A 20494-nucleotide genomic window follows, 5' to 3' on the forward strand; every position below is an offset into this window, starting at 1 on the left:
GCGTCAAAAGCCGATAATTACACCTTTGTCGTCTGCGCGAACGCCGGTGTTCAGAGAGACATCGCGTATTATTAAAAAAAGGTTAATTTATTTCCGAAAATGTATGCATATGTATGTATGTATGTCTGATAATTTGTGCTATTCGTTTTATTTATATGTTCTGTAATTAGAGAAAAATAAAAACAAGAAAAAGAATCGTTTTATTCCCCCGTTTGTTACGAGTAAAAATGTATTGCTATCTGACTAGTTTACGTTTTTAAGTAAGCGTGTAATCGAACCATGCGAATTCCACAACGTTTTATTTTTAAGGAATCAAAGAAGTCTTCTGTCAAATGTTTATTTCGAATTATCGTTAATCCGAAGTTTTTTAACGGTCCCTACGACTTCGAAATAACGGTGTTGAAGTGTATGTAAAAGAAAAATGCTGATATGAGACATTTATGAAAACCAAATAATATTTCAAAACATAGATTTAAAAATTTGTTGACTGTAAAGTGAGGCCAGGGATTATAAACATGCAAATGTTCATCAATGTCATGAAGCAAATGCCTTGTATGATTGGTAATTTCCACTGTGAGGTACCCTCAACGACATAACGGTTGAATTAATTAACAGTTATCTAAAATCGGCACCCACATATGTCTCGTCTTTTATGCTTAAGTTGATCGCCCTTGGTAGAATTCCTTTATTCGTCTAACATCACAACAACGAAATCGATAACAAAAAATATATTTTAAAACGTTTTTCGGCGAATATCGTGCCTTCGAACTAAAGGTATAAATGTACTTAAAAATTCGCCGGTAAAATTATATATTTGTTTGCCACTTGTAGTGTTAATATTCCATATGCCGTACAAGAGAAGGACACAATTCTACCGTCTGATGTAAAAACAACTAATTACTTTTGAACGTGCTATGTTGCCAGTATAACTCGTTGGACCGTTTATCTTTCAAATTAACCTGTTTTATATATGCTTCTATTGTAAAAATATTTAGGCCTACTGCATGAAATTAGTAAAGGTGTAGACAGGTATATATAAAGAATACCTATGGATGAATTCGTTTACTAAGTTTTATGATTGTATCTTATATCGTTAAAATAAAACACCCTTTCAGTTTTGGCGGACGTATTGACAAATGGCAGGATGAACAGATGATGGGATTGACAGTCATACTGCACAATGTTAAGTGTTATTGTTTAAGTGAGAGGGACCTTTTTATCGGGATAAAATTGGGGTCGTGCAAAGTCCTCACACTGCCCTTCATAAATATACGTAGATTCACCCAAGTGCCTCCTGTTCATTTTGAGAATACACGAGATCAAATTTTGATGACGGACGGACATATAAATAAATAGACAGTTGGGCAGATACGCAAGACGAACAGAGGGTTAACGTATATTCCCCACTGTAATTAATGGGACTAATAAAATGACTACATGGCCAATGAAACTGGCTGGAACAAGCTTTAAGGTAAACACCATGTCAGACAGGATCAGTGGCTAGAAGGAAATTTACTTCGCAAGTTACATTTAATCTATCAAATAATTATGGACTTCAGTGCTCAAGGTTAACATGGTATTTAAAAAAAAAACTTTATGTATTATCTCTTATGATATTTAAATGGTATTAACGGTATTTAAACTGTCCTTTATATCTTTTCATCTCTATGCTACAAGCCCCAGTGACCTTGAATTTTGATCCGATGACCTCAAAATCGAGAGTCGTCGTCTTTTACTCTGCAGTTACCATCATACTATTTAATGGTTTTACATCAAAACATAATCGTGCGGAAACGAATGGTCTGCGGACCGACCTACCACCTTACCTATTGGCTTATTGACCAACCTACTGACATACCGATATACGGAAATTTGCAGTGCATAAATCCCCATGTCGAAATGGGTCATACTTATGAAACTGTTATATAAACTATATATTTATTGATGCACATGTACATAATACATTTACAAAATATATAACTCTGAATATTCCTTCATTGATGAAGAAGTTTATTTTACCTTTTTAACCAAGGTTCTACAAGGATACGAATAAGTAATCTGCTTTGAAATGCAACGTGCATTTGAAAAGTTAGTCTCAGAACACAAGTATTTAAATGACATGCCCAGTGTATTTTCTATTAAAGTCTTTTCAACACGGAATAAACTATCAACATCAAAGAGTTTGCTCATATCGATGTCACTATTTTCGGGGTACACTTTAGGATACCCATTGAATTGTCTATTCCTTGCTTTATATTTAATATTTTTAACGATGTCTCTGCGTTCTGGCTGGTTTGGTGCTGGCCCCAGTTTGTCATAAATATCGTGCATGATTTGAGCGTCGTGGTTACCGAACTCAACGGTATGTCCGACCCGAAGAAATGCTGCAATCTGTGCGAGTGATACGTCCGAAGGTGCCAGGTGACCGTAGTTGATAATGATCAGCGTTTTCATTCTGTCGTCTTTAAACTGGTTCCAGGCGCATTTCCATTCGTTCTCTGTCCACAATCGGCTGCTCTGATTTTCCGTTTGGTTAAGATATTTTTCTGATAGTACTACTAAAAAGGATCTGGTCTTTGCAAATGTTTTCATAATGATATTGTCTCGTTTACTGCCAAATGGTATGTCTCGGGAGGGAAGGAAAACTCGATAGTTATTATCTTCTAAATTAGGTAGAAGAACTTTTAAAATCCAATCCCGAAGTATATCATCTTCTTCGTTAAACGTAAGTGCTACGTCATGCTGAAATCTCTTAGCAGTTTCTGATTTATCGGGGTTTATTTGTCTAATTTTCAGAAATATTATGAGAGTTTCATATCTTAGCAAAGAAGTTAGGAATCCACATATGATCAAGGCTGCCAAAAAAGCAGACATAACCAATACAGTGACGATCGACGAATATGGTTTGCAGTCTAACAAGGAACTTGAAAAATTTCGGGCTTCTATGATTCCATGGTCTGGTACGGCGCATTTGAAAAGTTTCTCATTAACGCATCTCTTCACTTTCAGCCACTTTTCAATCCAAAGTTCTTGACATCCGCAGGTTAACTGCAAGCCTTCCATATCTGTGATAAAAAGATTTCTATGCTGCACGTGTTGTGGTAATTGTGCAAGCCGTACGTTATTCGATAAGTTAAGTGTTGCGTTCTCCAGAACAGCTATCACACCATCATCTATTTGTTCCAAATGGTTATTTGCAATGTCGAGAAACGATATTTTTGATAAATATGGCGCATTTGACAACACCTTTATTTCATTGTTGGGTAATATTAATGAAATGAAACGAGTTAATGTCGAATTAGGTAGAAATGCTGGCAACTCCTTCAAGTTTGTGCAATTAACATATAATGTGTTTGTGTTCGGTCTGTCAATGCAAGTACATTCCTGTGGACAGTTTGCCTCTCGCGTGAGGTTACAAACAAGATCATATCAGTTTAGGCTGTGCACCTTTTTATTCTTGAAACTTGGTGGATTCGCACAATAGATGTTAAAATAATTCCGCCATAAAACATCCTTTAGCTCCTGTCCCATTCTTAAAATCGGCTCGAGATAGCAGTCACAATTCAGTTGATAGTCATCGAAATCGAACTCAAACGAGAATAGTTGTCCGAACTCAGCGAGACTTGAAAGGCCTAATAAAGAAGTTAAATCTGGAAATCTCTCGATTTTGTTTTGATGGAAGCTTACATATCCCGGTCCATATGTTTTGTTTTTATCCAAGGTAAACCCCAGTGCATTTACGAAATTTTCAATGATATTACTCGTGTAGTTGACGCGGCAAATCAAATTCACAGTAAAAGCATTTGTGATATCCAACTCTCTCAGTTTGTTGTGTGAAAAATTCGCAAAAAATAAATTTTGAGTAGGCTGTGATATACAAGCAGGGTCCATGCTTACGATTTGATTATATGACACATCAAGATGTCTTAACTGGGTTAGTAGATTGATCGTTGTATTTTTGAAGTGTAAGCTTTCGACTTTCCGAATTTTGTTCGATCTGAAATCAATTTGAACGATGTGGAGCCAGTACTTTATGGATTCGTTAGCATGCGGTGAAAACACTTTAAGCCGTGGATCCTTGTCCCAATCACAAACATCACTCGGGATCTCTGTCATAACACCATAAAGATGTTCGATCTTGTATAAATTGCTGTCATTAAATCGGGATATATCGGGATCAACAACAAGGGATTTCCCCGATGCACTGATGTACTCGATAAGCAATGCTTTCTCTTGGCCAGACCACTCTGTCTGCGAATTGCATGTGCAGCAATGTTCGAACCCAGGGTACCCTAGTGCTGTTGAATAATCCTCATTACTATCACAATCGTCTGTACAACACAGCAGATCGGTTCGGTTTAGCCCGCTTGGTGACCAACGCTGCCGTCTTTGACACTGGTTGGCCTCACAGTTGACACCGAATGGCATCATCAAAATCATCATGCAAATGTACTGCGTCATTCTGAAAACCAAAGCTAAAACTTAACATATGAATTGTACAAGGATATCAATGGACGCAGTTTCCTGAATTTTGACGCAAGTAAATTTATATAGATGTATATTTGACTAGTGCAAGTCTTCTTCCTAGATTTAACTGGCCCAATAAAATCCTAAACAAAGAGTCAACATCAATTCATTGCAATGACCCAGTTATGCTTCTAATGGCCACCACTCCTGTGTATTCAAAACATCCTTTTGACTGAACAGATCATGTAGTCGATCAAATCAGTCTTTTTAATGAAAAAAGCACAAATCCAGCTCTATTTACATATTCCTCTTAAGTATATTATTAGCTCTTAATTGGTATTATTTCTTGAATCTTTTGAGACCATACAATTATTTGACTAGGTTTAGTGGTTATTACAAACGTCGAATTATAAAATGGTTCACAAAATTTTAATCTATATTCAACAAAAAAGTTCGACAGCTCAAAGTAAAATCATCATCCCCACTGAAATCATTTACGCTGAACGGTCAGTATCAAATATCTACGTGCTTTCTAACTGCAATATGAATTAATTATTATCAATTTTATTATTATTATTATAATTATTATTATTATTATTATTATTATTTTTATTATTATTATTATTATTATTATTATTATACCGGATTTATATAGAGCCCTTTTCATGCTAGAGTGCATTTTCAAAGGCGCTTTACATAACGAATCGCAGATACGAATACATCTCGCAACACTGTTTCAAAAGAAAACGATCAAAACTACTCAATTATACTATAAAACTACTCTATTAAACTTATACTATAAGTGTGACGTAAAAACACAGTAACCATAGATTAGAAAGATCAATAAGACACTATAAAACTACTCTATGTGTATAGCTATAAGACAATTAATGAAACAATAAAATCTAAAACTTAAACTATAAGTACTACGTACAAAACATGCAGAGTAATCATAGATTAGAAAGATCCGGACGACAAAACAGAGACAAGGGTAACGTCGGGACACCATTACCATAAGTCAACTAACCCCCAAAGAAATAATAATGCTGCCTTTAAAAGGGTTTATTCAAGTTCATGCTGAGTGAGATTTTATATAATGAATTTAATAAACCACTGCTTATGTTGCATAAGATTGAAGGAAGAGGTGAGTTTTCAGTGCCTTTATGAAGGAGTACAGTATTGAATAACCTCGAATGTTTGATAGAAGTGAGTTCCAGAGCTTGGGTGCAGCGTACACGAAACTTCGCTCCCCGTATGATACGGATTGAATCTTCGTTGGATTCACTAATGTAGTCGCTTCGTTCTTTGATCTTAAGTTTCGCCTTGGTTCGTAGACTTCAAGTAGGTTTTTCAGATATACAGGCGATCGTCCATTTTAGGCTTTGAACGCATTGGTAAGTATTTTGATGTGAATTATTTTTTCTACTGGGAGCCAGTGTAATTCCTTAAGGATCGGTGTAATTTGACTATAGCGGGATGTTCTTGTGAAAACACGCGCCGCAGTGTTTTGAACATTTTGTAGTTTCTTGATAGCTCATTTTTGTGTTCCATACAGCAGTGCATTGCAATAGTCTAGCCGAGATGTAACAAGTGAATTGTCCAAGGATTTTGTGGCATTTGGTGTAAGATATTGCCTGATGTGACCTATGTACCTATACTGACCTAAACATGATCTACTTATAGCATTAATTTGGTGTTCCATGTTCATTCTTGAATCAAACTAAGCACCGAGATTTCGAACGTATTGCGGTGGTTTAATTGTCGAAGCCCCTTTCTATAACATTTAACCCATCTACGTACTTGGCGTTGTTTTGACTTGAAAATACTATGACCTCGGTTTTGTCGGTGTTAAGTTTGAGCATATTTTTATTCATCCACGAAATAATATCTTGGAGGCACATTTCAGCTCGATTTAGTGTTTTGTTTTGGTCTGCTCCATCGGTGGGTTCGAAGGAAAGGTAGAGCTGCAAGTCATCGGCGTAGAAGTGATGCTCGAGTCCATGTGTTTTGCAAATTTCCCCCAACAGGCTTAGTAAACATAGTATAAAAGTTTAGGCCTAACACAGATTCCTGTGGTACGCTGAAGGTCTGCAGCATTGGTTCTGATACCTTGCCGTCAATGCTCACCGTTTGGAATCGGTCAGATAGGTAGGAAGCTACCCACTGTAGTGGTTTTTTCAGAAAAGACAAACTGTTGTTCGAGGCGGTTTAAAAGGGTTTTGTGGTCGATGGTGTCAAAAGCGGCGGAGAGATCCAGCATAATAAAGACAGTGACATTTTTCTTATCTAATGATTAAAGGACATCGTTTTAAACTTTTAACAAAGCTGTTTCTGTTGAGTGAAACTTCCTGTATGCAGACTGGTTTTCTTCATTTAAAGTGTTTTCTGTAAAATGTTCATCAATTCTTTTGCTGACAACTTTCTCCAATAATTTTGAAACATATGGCAGATTCGAAACCGGACGATAGTTTTGTAGTGTTTCTTTATCTAAGGTGGGCTTTTTCAATAAAGGTCTTATACGTGATGTTTTAAAGGATCTTGGCACACTTGCTGTTTCAATCGAAAGATTGATGATTTTTGTCAATATTGGGAGCAGTACAGTGTTGCATTCTTTCAAGAGCCAAGTTGGAATAGGGTCAAGCTCGCAAGATTTATTTTAGGTTTGCATGATGATTTTTTCAACTTCTACCTCAGTTGTCGGACGGCAATGTGTCAAACTGCATGTTTCTGCTGCCGGGTAATTATCATTACTCTGTTTTGAATTTGAATGAGATATTTTTTTCAAATTGTATTTCTGACTCTGTGATATCTTGTTTAAATGTTTCAATATTGATCTCTCGAAGTTTCCTAAAGGTTACAGTTTTTCTTACCGGAAGCGTTCACGTAGATTCATGAATGCAGTTGACTTTTATTAATAACACCTCTAATAATATTTAACTCTTGCCATCTATAAAAGACATTTCAACTGAGTGGGCCTTTTTATTCAACGTTAGAGTATTATTTAAATTATAATATTTTTGCAAAAATTCAACAATAGGTCTAAAATATTGTTCACTGGAATCTGTTTTGTCCACGCAGAATAATATATCACGATAAATATTAAAATTGAATTAGCGCTGCTCTTTTATTGGATTAATTTTTTTCTTGTCGGTAAAGTCGATAAATGTGATTGTGGTTGTTGTGCTGATTTTCCTACCAGGTCCTTAATGTCTTTGGTGTTTATGCGGATTTCGTACCTTATTTAATGATCAAGTGATTTGAAAGATTGGGGCAGGACCAATTGTGTAATATATTTTGTCTATTTTGAAGCATTAATGTTTCCAAATTCAACGGTAGGTTCGACCCGAAGAAATGCTGCAATATATGTGTGTGTGATGTCCAAACGTGTGATATAATTGTTGTTGACAATGACCAGCTTTCTTACTTTGTCAAATTTAAAAACTTTTTTTCTAAACTCTGAATTTAAAAAATAAATATTGACTGCATTTAAATAAACAGTTAATTTTTGTGGATTACATCTTAAAGATCATGTTTTAAGATGTAAAAGGTATTTTTAAAATGATAACAGCATACGATTACAGTTCTTTTAGTTGGTCTATTCCAATAATAAGGTTACATCGCTTGATTATGTTTTACAATAAAGCATATAATACAAGCAATTCAACCGGCTTCGATTTAAATTCACTCACACGACAATCGAAGAGTTCTACATGGCAGTTATCGGAAGATATATTATGATAATCATTAAATAATAAGGCCGTGTAGAATAGGTGTAACTCTATCCCAAGTATTTTTAAATATCCTATTGATAAAACAGAAGTATGTGGATATTGTATAGGGACCTTTTGAAGTTAAGTAATTCATTATGAGGACACTTTAATTGTTCAACTATTGTAAGTTTTTGTCTGTTGTATATAGATTTCAAACATAACAAGTTGACCATAGAATAATTTAAGGTTTATGTTTTTTCTACACTTGGTCAAATAATTATAGCTTTGAGAATGGAAGGGAGTAAAGACAATATTGTGTCAATCCTTTTCATAAGATGAATATGAATACAGGGATTTCATTGTGCTTTTCTCATTTTAATATTGAGTTTAATGTCATGAACGAAATTTAGATTAGATTAACGACGCCCTAGTTGTTTCTTTCAATCGAGATGGTGTTTTTAATACAAGGGTTCATGTGGATTAGAAGCATTACTGAGACATAACAATAGACTGATATTGACTCTTTGGTCATGATCAATTTGGGTCAATAGTCAAACATCTGTGTCAACTGAAATCCCTTTAAGCGATTGAGATCTCTCCCAAAGAATGGTAAAAGATGCAAGTATTACTATATTGACGAACATTGTTTACCGTTAAAGTTGACGAGACCTCCACACCACGCGCAAAGGCAATATACAAATAACCACACGACAAAAGAAAAAAGCATCATAAATCTTCGCCGGAGCAAAAGGCACTTCAAAAACTGTATCGTAAAAGAGTAAGTCATATTTTCCAAATATACCTTGATATTAAGCGATTTTATAGTTCCGAGTCAGATTTTGAACAAACTATTGATGTCGAGAACTTGTTGGACAAAGCTACATCAAACGGAGAGCGAAAAGAGCTCCAATGGGAACTGAATCAGGATCTCCCGATTTATAGCCAAGCACTTTAACTGCGTCGCGAAAGACTAAGCACAACAGCCAGGCTATTGCAAGTGAAGTTAGTTCATTCCAAAAGTTAACACATCTGACAAAGAAGAGGTAGCGAGCGGCTAGTCGAGCAGTTTAAAGCTAAACTAAATGTTGACCTGGTTGCTTAGATGCATAGAGCTCTCAATGAGGAACTCACATACCTAAAGTCGGAAGTTGCTTGTTTGCACGATTTTAAAATGCTTCTCTTAAATACACACAGATAAGATCGGCTAACTTTGGCATTACAATCTTGTGAACTACGGGCTCAGGCTGATCGTCAGGTTCACCAATACCAAGGCAAGACAACGCGAGAAAGTCTTTTGGCAATGGTATTAATATGATATTATTAAGCTACATGTCAAAACAGTTCTTTGAAGACAAATCCATCAAACGTGAGGGCAACTCTGTCGACCTGGATGATGGGCGAAAATATCTATCGGGTTATAAGTTGTAAGCGAGCATTCCTCATTAAAGATACCAATGTCTTAGCTGCCATCCTAGATGGCAATCTTCCATCGTATAAATTTGCAACTGTTCCACGAACAATCCATAATGACTGTGCTTCTTTTTGTCTCGTGTCTCGCCAGTAGAGACTTCAGTAAATATTTAAACCACTTTGATATTATATTCCTAAGTGAAAAATGGACTGATAAAAACACTGACATTGACTTACAAGGCTATAAATTATTTCATTCTTATAGAAAATACCAAAATGGACGTGCGAAACGTAGCAGTTGAGGAATTTTACTTTATATCAAAAATAATATTGTTAAGGGCGTTAAGATAGTTAAAAATGATTACGATTATAATACCCCGCCATAGGCGGAGGGATATTATTTTGGCGTTGCCCGTTCTTCCGTCCGTCCGTCCGTCCGTCTTTCCGTCCGTCCGGCACTGTTGTGTCCGGAGCCATATCTTGGAAGTGCTTTGGCGGATTTCATTGAAACTTGGTGTGAGTATATTATGGATAAGAGGATGATGCACGCCAAATGGCATTGTACACCATCTGTTAATAACGGAGATTTGGCCCTTTGTATTTAAAAAAATGCTTTTTAGCTGAGTGTCAAATATAACACTTTTGTGTCCAGAAGCATATTGGCGGGGGATGTCAATTCAACGAATTTGCTTGTTTACTATTAATTAAGTTAGATTAGACGTTTATCCAGAATGCAGAAGATATGTATATCGTATTTACTTATATTGTACCAAAAAATGCACCTTTTCACGATATGGTCAATACAGATGCATTTTTCCAATTAGAAAACAATATATGTAATTTTAAAAACAAAGGAATAGTATTAGCTTGTGGTGATTATAATGCGCGGGTAGGGCAGCAATTGGACTTTGTACGCTATGATCGACATGTAGACAGACAGACAGACAGTTTATTTCAATCCAATAAGGCATTTAAGCCAATGAGGACATATATACAATACAAGTATTGACGAACAGTGTAGACTAGAATACACAATTTTAACAAAAGTTGTAGTTGTATGTTTCCAACATTTTGAGAAGATCACTTTGAGAACATTATTTTAAAAAACATACATGTAAGAAAATTATGGAACGTTTTCTAAGCATTTAACAACCTATTTTAAACTATAATACAATATGTTCTTATCTTAGAGGTTTCTTCAATCAACTACTTTGGGTTGTATAGTTGCCTATATTTTTTTTTTGTCCTTGTAACGATTACTGGATGATATTCTATTAATAATGTAGAAACATAGAAATTGACTTTTAAAATGTAGCATACATTTATCCTTATTTGTATCGTGCTATCAAATATCATCATATAGGCATGATAGTATGTTGTTTAAAAGAAGCCTTTTAAGGCTGTATTCTAAACATATACACAATTACAAAAGAGTAGTTATATATACACATTTACATAAGTATGACATACTACACCACTTTATCCTGCATTAAATGGTTACTCTACATCGGCCTCTTGACATGTGCGTCTACCGGATATGTTTATAAATTTAGTTCAATTTTACTATTACGAAAAAAACAAGTAAAATAACCATTCGCACAGAAACCTTTAGATACATAAGTATAATACAGTTTAACTTGTATGAATTATATATCTATCACAGATGGTATTTTAACATCTATGGAATGTTATCGCGTACTTAAATTTGTCCGACAAGTTGAATAAAGGTTTACATGGCGAGGCTTGCCGTGAGCAACTTATCATAAGCATCATAAAATTGAGTAACAAATCAACAAAATAATCAAGAATAATTATAATTAAACATAGCACACACTTGGGTTAAATAAAATATCGAATGCAACTGAAACCGTTATGAAAAATAAGTTGATGACACCATTTCAGCTTAAAACAAGTCATAAAACAAGAGCTGTCAGAGGACAGCGCGCTCGATTATTCGAGTGTTTGGCAGTATAACGTAAGCCATCATGGGGAAATTGTTCAAATTATTCAATAAGGTCATGGTAATAGTTCAGGTATATTTTCCACAATCTATTGAACATTTGTAAAGACAGAAAACAAACTAATACAATTTTATTTGAAGTTTATATCAATAGCTTGGGTGGGAAGTTCAGATGATCCTTCAAAAATAAAGTAAATAAATAATTGTTTTTGTTTTTTAAACCATGTTTCAAAGAAAACAATATTCTTTTTGGGTTGGGTAGGGGGTGAGAGGGGATATAATGTGGGACGTGGTCATTTATGTAGACGATCTTTCAAAACTAAAAATAGGAAAAAAATGTGAGGGGGGTAGGGGGGTTGAGAGGGGGTATAATTTGGTGTGTGGGAATTTATAAGCCGATGTTTGAACAATACAAAAATGAAAAAAAGAATTGGGGGGGGTGCAGGGATTCTGGGTTGGGTCGTGGGGTATTGTTTGGGTGGAATAAATTGTGGTATTCAGGTAAGTGTTGTTTTGTCAAAGTATTATTAAAATCTGATCATTAATAAAGAAGTTATGGCAATTTAACTAAACTGTATCCTTTTGACCTTGAGAGTCAATGTCATTCAAAGGTAAAGGTCAAATTGATCTTGCCAGGTACAGTACCCTCATGATAGTAATAACATATTTGAAGTTTGAAAGCAATAGCTTTGATACTAAAGAAGTCAAGTGGATCTAAACACAAAATTTAACAAAATATTCAGTTACTAAGACAACAAAGGGCCATAATTCTTACAAAATGCTTGATACAGTTGTCTGCTCTTGTTTATAGATTGGGGTCATGTTGGTAAAGAGGTTTGCAAAATATGAAAGAAATATGTCAAGGGACATTGACAATATTTGAGGTGGTACGCAAACTTTAACATAGATTTATCAATAACATGCATATTCTAAATGGAAAAAGGGCCATAATTCTTACAAAAAAATAATACAGTTGTCTTCTCTTGTTTATAGATTGGGGTTATGTTGGTAAAGAAGTTTGCAAAATATGAAAGCAATATGTCAATGGACATTGAAAATATTTGAGGTGGTACGCAAACTTTAACACAGATTTATCAATAATATGCATATTCTAAGTGAAAAAAGGGCCATAATTCTTACAAAATTCTTGATACAGTTGTCTGCTCTTGTTTATAGGTTGGGGTCATGTTGGTAAAGATGTATGCAAAATATTTAAGCTATGTCAAGGGACATAGGAAATATTTGGAGTGTTACGCAAACTTTAACATTTGCACGCTAACGCTAGCGCTAACGCCGACGCCGGGGTGAGAAGGATAGCTCCACTATATATATTTCATACATTATAGTCGAGCTAAAAACTAAATTTAGTAGTAACGACACGCTTACTTCAATCACAACTTATATCCATTGTTTATGATAATAAAGTTGAAAGGATATGCACTTTCATTTTCTATTCTGTCTTCACTTTATTGAAACTTATTTTAAACCACACTATTTTATTGTATTCTTATCAAAGTTAACATTTATGCATGATAAACAAACTATTCGAACTACGTTTTTCATTCGTTCGATGCTTTAAACAAATAAATAACTTTTAAAAACAAGAGCTGTGTTTGTGAAACACAATACCCCCTACTGCGCCTATTTGAAGTAATTTATTTGACTTTTGACCTTTCACCACTCAAAATGTGCAGCTCCATGTGATATACATGCATGCCAAATATCAAGTTGCTATCTTCAATATTGCAAAAGTTATGACCAAGGTTTAATTTTTGGGACACAGTGGGACGTGCAATACAATATTATTTAAAGCATCGAAAGAATTAAAAGTATTCGGATTGTGTGTTTGTCATGCATAATTAAAACTTCCATAGGAATAAAATAACTCACTGTTATATGATTACGGTTTCGTAAATCATGTTTTGGGTCACAATGGTTAGCATTCGATACAAAATAATGTTATTAAAAAATTGAGTGTGTTCAATGAATGGTTAGCATTCGATACAAAACAATGTTATTAAAAAATTGAGTGTGTTAAATAAATTTTGAGAAAGGGAAGGAAGAACAGAAAATGGAAGTGCATATCGTTGTAACTTCATGGTTTTTTAGCATTGGATTAAAGTTAAAATTAAGGTAAGCGTGTCGTAAATACTAAATTTAGTTCTTTTTTGACTCCTTCGATCTCGTATAGTATGAAATACGTATTTCGTGTACCGTTATTTCATTTAAACTCTGGATTTTAAGGATGACAAGTCGAACCTGTTAGTTAATTTAACAGTAAAATATTTTTTAAAGCATCTTAAGAATCCAATGGTATTTCGGAGCATGTGCTTGTTATGGATTATTTCAACTTCCGTATGGATAAAATAACTCGCTGCGACAATCCTGGTTGGGTCAGAATGGTTAACATTCAATACACGTGTTATTTAAAATATTGTGGTTTTAAATAGATTTTGAGAAAGGGAAAGAAAAACAAAAAATGGAAGTTCATATCGTTGTAACTTTATTGTTTTAAACATTGGATTAAAGTTAAAATTGAGGTAAATGTGTCGTTTAAACTAAATTTAGTTTTTTATGAATTGAATATCCTATTAAAGCTGAAATGAGCGATTGTGTTCCTTCTTAGTAAAGTACTGGAAATTGGAACTTTCCCTATTGGGGAAATAACTTCAAATTTTCCAATTGCTGTCAACAAATTCTCAATTGAAGGTTTCATGAATAAATTGCAACATTTAATTACTTTCTCTATTCAGCTCTATGGCTTGAACCTAAGTAAATGTACTATTGTCTAATTGAAAACACTAAGTTATCAATTGCAAAGTATTTGTGAGCTAAACAAAAAATTCTTAACGTTAAGACTACACAACATACATTTTCCCAATTTCAGGAGTTTTGCGCGATTTTTTTATCCAATTGAGCTGGAACCGGTACTTTTCCCAATTAGGCGAAACAAAAAAATCACTGCAAATAGTGTCATCTAAATTTAAATGTAATTCTTTTCGAAAACAAAAATTGAATTGTTGCACACATTTATTATTTATTTTATCAATTAAACGCTTATATTGTGATTGTCTCATGCACTTTTCATTATAGATTGTAGGATAAATAGAATACCATGTTAATATCAGTGTTATATTAATTACTAATCGGATTTCATTGATATTTTGATAACGTTTTATAAGTCATCTTTGGTATTCCTTGCACAAAATGTGATCTTACATTGTTCGTTACCTTTAAATTTACCTTGTTAACACTCTAGAGGCCACATGAAGTTCAATCTTAATGGTTGTACAATCTTAATGAAGCTTGCTCAGAACACTGTTCTCAACTGGTCTGTTGAAAAACATTGCCGAAATTGTGCATGGCAGTTTTTTTATATGGCTTTAATAACTCCTTGTTTACACTCTAAAGTATAGAAGTCTAATTCATAGTCCAATGTTAATAACACTTGGCCAGAAAATTTGTTTGAATGATATCTGGGTATAGTTCAAAAATCGTTCCGTCAGTTTAAAACCATGGCCGTTGGGGACATGGCAGTTTTCCTTATATGGCTATAGTAAAATCTTTTAACCACTCTAAAAATCAAATTTACTGTGCATCCTTCAAGAAACTTGGTCAGGTCATTTGTTCTAATGATGTCTTGGATAAATTTGAAAAAATGTTTCGCTTCCTTAAAAAACATGGCTGCCAGGGGGGGGGGGGGGGCAGTTTTCTTATACAGCTAAAGTGAAACCTTGTTAAGGCACTGTTTAAATCTCAGCCAAGTTTGAAACTGGGCCATCTGAGCTAAAAAAAAGTCCATATGTTGAATATACAAAAAGAATGTTTATACCACAGAAGTCACCTTGTTTTTCTAATATTCATGAACATCGGTATGAAAATTTAACTTCAAAACTAACATTGTACATATAAATTAAGCATACAAGTTTCATAAAGTACTTTCATTTTTTGTGATAATAGTTTAGTTCCTTAGGGTCTCAGGTGAGCGCCTTTGGGTCCATGGTCCTCTTGTTGGGATACTAACGCTGAATGGGTCAAGGTCCCCCTGGTACTTTTTCCCCATACCCCGGGTACTTTGAAGTATACTTCACCGTACACCGATTTTCAAATGATACTTTTCGGTACCACGGTATACTTACAGGAACTCCATCTTTCCTAATAAAAAAATTCGTACCCAAAATTGTTCGTACTCATTATTGTTCGTACCCAATTGTTTTAGAACCCAATTTTTTTCGTACCCACATTTTGTCTACCCACAATTTTCGTACCCAAATTTTTTTTCGTACCCAAATAATTTTTGCCATAAACTTTTGATGTTTAATATTTGTAAAGTCATAACTGTGTTCATTGATTTAAAGGGGCCTTTTCACCGATTTTGGCATGTATTGCAGTTTGTCATTAAAATCTTTATATTGATAAATGTAAACATTTGATCTAAAAAGCTCCAGTAAAAAACCAAAAACACAATTAAAGAAAGAAAAAAGGTAACCCTTTACTGAGCTCGAACCACTGACCCCTTGAGTAAAAGTCTATCGTCTATACCAATCGGCCCTCTGCGCTCTTTCAATGAGTGGTGTATTTTATACTTTATAAAAGCAATCCTCGTAGCATCACAAAATATAACGACAACAACAAAACTCTCCAAATCATTCAATCGGTTCGCGTTACAACGCTTTATACTTTTCAGGTTTTTAAAGGGTCAAAAGATGCGTATAATGGATATTTTAGAGCATGGTGAATGTTAAGTAATGCTGTTTCCTCACAACTATCATAACTACAACGAAAATTTGCGAATCTGAAACATTTTTTTTTAATTTTGTCAATTTACCAAAACGTGAATAGGCCCCTTTAATTATTATTTCAATGTATAATCGAGCTAAACAACACTGGTTTTAAATCAAGCTCGACTAAAATCACTATCGCCCACCGTGACAAGTTAACCATATTTCGATGCTTTGATTTCATGGATTCAGACAAGTGGATCATTATATGTTTTTACATGTATTGTGATTGACGGAAGGATGCGCCAAATGTTCAGAGATTGCACCAAAATTGATATCTATTATTTATATAATATATTAATTGAGAAACATTTATTCATGCCCATTAGAAGTTGCAATCGATTTGCATTAACTTTTTTGTATATCGTTTTAGGAACGTCTTCTATCATTTTCAACTGTATTAAATCACTCCCTTGGTGCAAAAAGGTACCATGTGACATTGAAATTAGAAGGCACATGGTACATTTTTGCTCCATTTGGGGCTATTTGCGCTTCAAAATAATAGTGTATAATTCATACGGTTTAATGTTTTACACATGTATATATATATATATATATATATATATATATATATATATATGCGTGTGTGTGTGTTTTCATAATGTACTGAATGGGTCCTATCAATATCCGTATTAGTTTGTCTATTTGAAATGAAATTCTTGCTTATCTATAATGCAAGGATTTCTTCTTGCCAGTTTATAAATGTATCATAAACGTCATGCCATTTTTAGGTGATACCATGTGATGTTGTTTTTTTAATCGGAATCAAGTAAACTACGTTTGTACAAATATAAAGAAGTGAAACTCCAGCTGCTGGAGTAGTATTGAATTATTATGATAAACAATTAGAATGTCCTTTATTAAAGGCAAGTGACCGATTGCCCAACCAGTACAAAACAGCACAATACAGCACAATACAAAACAGCATAAACACAAATAAGAATAAAGCTGGGGTCACCGCCTTGAAATGGTCAATGCAACATTTAAGTATAAATAAAATTTAACCTCATAGAATTGTAACTCAAATTAAACAGTAATAAAAGGGAATTAAAACGCATTCAATTTAATTACCATTTAATTACTCAATGGTATTGAAGATACCAGAGCAACAGAGTAACAACTTTTTGAGGAACGATGGAATGAAACTATGAACAAGTGTCAACTACATTCCTTCTTTATAGAAAAAGATTTAAAAATATAGCATCATAAAGTTTATATTTCAGATCATTATCGCACAAATACAGGAAGAAGCAGCAATAATGGGTGTAAAAGTTCTATATTACATTGCTTGGTTGTTTATTTACTGCTAAAAAATAAATCAATCAAGAAACGCCTGTCACCGAGAAAATAAAAATAAAATCATAAACCCAATGACCTATGCATGTAGATTACAACTGGGAAAGTTGGTCGTATGACGTCACAAAAATCAATGTACCCAGGAACAGAGAAAGAGTTATGACGTAATTGACAAGCGAAGACACAATGACGTGAACAAAATCTAGGGGCAGTACTGTAAAGTAAAAATAACAATATTTATGGGGCGGTACTGCAAAATTGAACTGCTTATAAAACAAGTTTAGGTGATTAAATATTAGGAATCAAATGTATAAAAATGGTAATTCCATTAAAGCGACATTATTGGAATCAAACAGTATATAGGTGTTTTGACAACTGACGACAGAAATGATTTGATGTAAGATGTGAGTCTAAATGTAGTTTTCATGCAGAATTGTGCAAACGACACAAAGACACAATTATGCTCAAATGTAAAAAATGCCCATAATATCATTAATGATTCCAAATTTTAAGAGAAGAAAGATAAAGTGAATCAAAAACCATCAAGCACGTGTTTTTAAGTACATCAGCATCATATCCTTTTGATAAAAACGACTGAATTAAATTGAAAAGTTTAATATGAACATTTTCTTTAACATGTTTTTATTTGCGGACACGCTTCAAAACATCTCCATAAAATGATGGATGGGAAATTCCATTATTTAAATGCCATTTTAAAGAAACATTATATTTTTTAATTAAATTACCATACTTTGAGTGAAATCTAGCGAATTTACTTCTTAGGTTATGATACAAAAAGCCTTGTTTTAGCAATGTCTTTGTTCATATAAGATTACGATCATTGGCCAAATTTGCTTGAGCGTTAACTGAAGTTAAACTCATTTTCTTAAAATGAAGTGATGCCATTTGACCATGGATGACAATAAATCGGTTCGACTTAAAACACTTAAAAACAATATTATACCAATAACAATTGATCCAATATAATTACGTCCGACTTAAAAAAGGCACACAGAAACAATCAACAGTAGCCAAATAGCACCGATACAGAACAATTTAGATGAAATACAAAAAATATCATATCATATTTGAAACGAAATCATTCTCACATAATTGCTATCTATTGTCCAAGTAACAATAACTGATCGAAAATTATTTTTAAATTTCACTGTGAAATAATGAGTCCAAAATTTCAATACTATAAGAGTGGAAAAAAACATTGTTGAAAATCGTCCAATTAAATTGATTATTTAAATTGGTTAATATAACTAAGCTTTATTTTCATATGTTGTTGTTGTTAAAAATTGTTCAAAATAGCGATGCTTATTTGTGTGTCACTTTAACTGATTTATTGACAGTGGTTTAAAAGGTTTGTTAGGACCGACGATGTCATGAACACTACTTATGAAATCATTAATAAATTTATACCAATTTGAAATGTTAATCGAATCAAAGAGAAGCAAAATATTGCAGCGTTGATTAAAAACAATCAAACACCGTATATAGCAATACACGATACAGCCAAAATATTAAAAAGAACTTACGTTCGTAGAATTGACTGTAAACGCCTCCTTTTATCGCTGTGTCTCTGAACACTTAGTTCAAACTAACGTAAGAGCAGTGGCATAAACAATTCAAAACCAGTCTCCTTTTATACATATGATCGGGTCGTTGTGGGCAATCATATCTTAAAATCTATTTTTAATCCTTAAGCAGAATAAAGAAAAATGTAAATGCTTTTTTAATCTGCCGTATAATATAAGATTCAATCAGATTTAACGATGTTTCACTATAGCACATAAATAACCGGATACATTAGGAGATTCATAGAAATGTTATTGTCGCGTTTCCAATTACACTGCAATCTATTTTACCCGAATGTATAAGGGTTGGTGCCCAGGCTGGGTTTGAGTTATTCGTTAATCGGTAAATTATTCAATCACGATTGAGATCACATAACATAAAATCATAATTTTACCCACCGCGACCAATTTTGAGAAGAGAACTAGCTCTAAAAGCAATTTAAAACATCAATTGCATTGGAGCTTACAACGGAATTTCGTAGAAGAAAGAAAAAGAAATATTCTTTGACATGTTTTGGACGATCGAATGAAACTGCATGTAGCTGCACATTAAGAAAAGCATGTTATCGTAAGTGAAGTATATTTTAAAGTACCCGGGGTACGGGGAAGTAGTACCCGTGGGGAACTAGACCCATTCAGCGAAAGTTTGGACACAAACAAATCCACTCATCAGTAAAAGAGGTCATCCTTCCACACAAAACATTATTTTAATATGTACTCCATACTTGAAATTACTAAATGTTCTGTATTAAACAAAATTGTTGCAGCAACAGTATTTTACTTAAAAAACGCTCGACCGTGGAAAAAACTAGATACATCAAGTAGTATATCAAGTGTTTTAGGTAAGCAATTTGTTTGCTTGTGTTATTATACTTTTTATAAATGAAATAAAATGGCAATATTGTGGATTGTGACCTAAAGTGAAACAATATATAGATCAAAACCGCAATAAATTAGTTGTTGCATTGATATGTTCAGCTGTCAAAGTTTATACGTGGTTTTGTTGGTCTATTATCAGAATGTATTTTAGCACGGGAATTATGTTATGTAAAGTCATAAGAGTAGATCTTAAAGTAGCCACCCACACAAAGGAAAAATCTTTATTTACACATTCCTTGTATAGATTAGCTCAATGATATGACCGTATAATATGACTTAAAAATAATTTGCGCTGAAATCAATGTATCTACTTTCCACAATCCGTGTGATAATATTTCATTTTATTGCTGTTGTTGATGGATATATAAAACACCATTTTATTGCATAAATGGAAATCTTGTTAAAGTG

General features: G+C 33.8%; 1 protein-coding gene across 1 annotated transcript; it reads right to left on the reverse strand.

Moving 5' to 3' along the window:
• Positions 1–1952: 1952 nt before the first annotated feature.
• On the reverse strand, positions 1953–19339 carry LOC127838739 (uncharacterized). The gene is made up of 2 exons (XM_052366711.1): positions 19169–19339; positions 1953–4462 (listed from the first exon to the last, which is right to left on the reverse strand). Exon 2 carries the CDS (start codon positions 3061–3063, stop codon positions 2011–2013), a length of 1053 nt encoding a protein of 350 aa, XP_052222671.1. The 5' UTR covers positions 3064–4462; positions 19169–19339; the 3' UTR covers positions 1953–2010.
• Positions 19340–20494: the final 1155 nt, after the last annotated feature.

The sequence above is a fragment of the Dreissena polymorpha genome, chromosome 7 (genome assembly GCF_020536995.1).
Source record: "Dreissena polymorpha isolate Duluth1 chromosome 7, UMN_Dpol_1.0, whole genome shotgun sequence".
NCBI classification, from domain to species: domain Eukaryota; kingdom Metazoa; phylum Mollusca; class Bivalvia; order Myida; family Dreissenidae; genus Dreissena; species Dreissena polymorpha.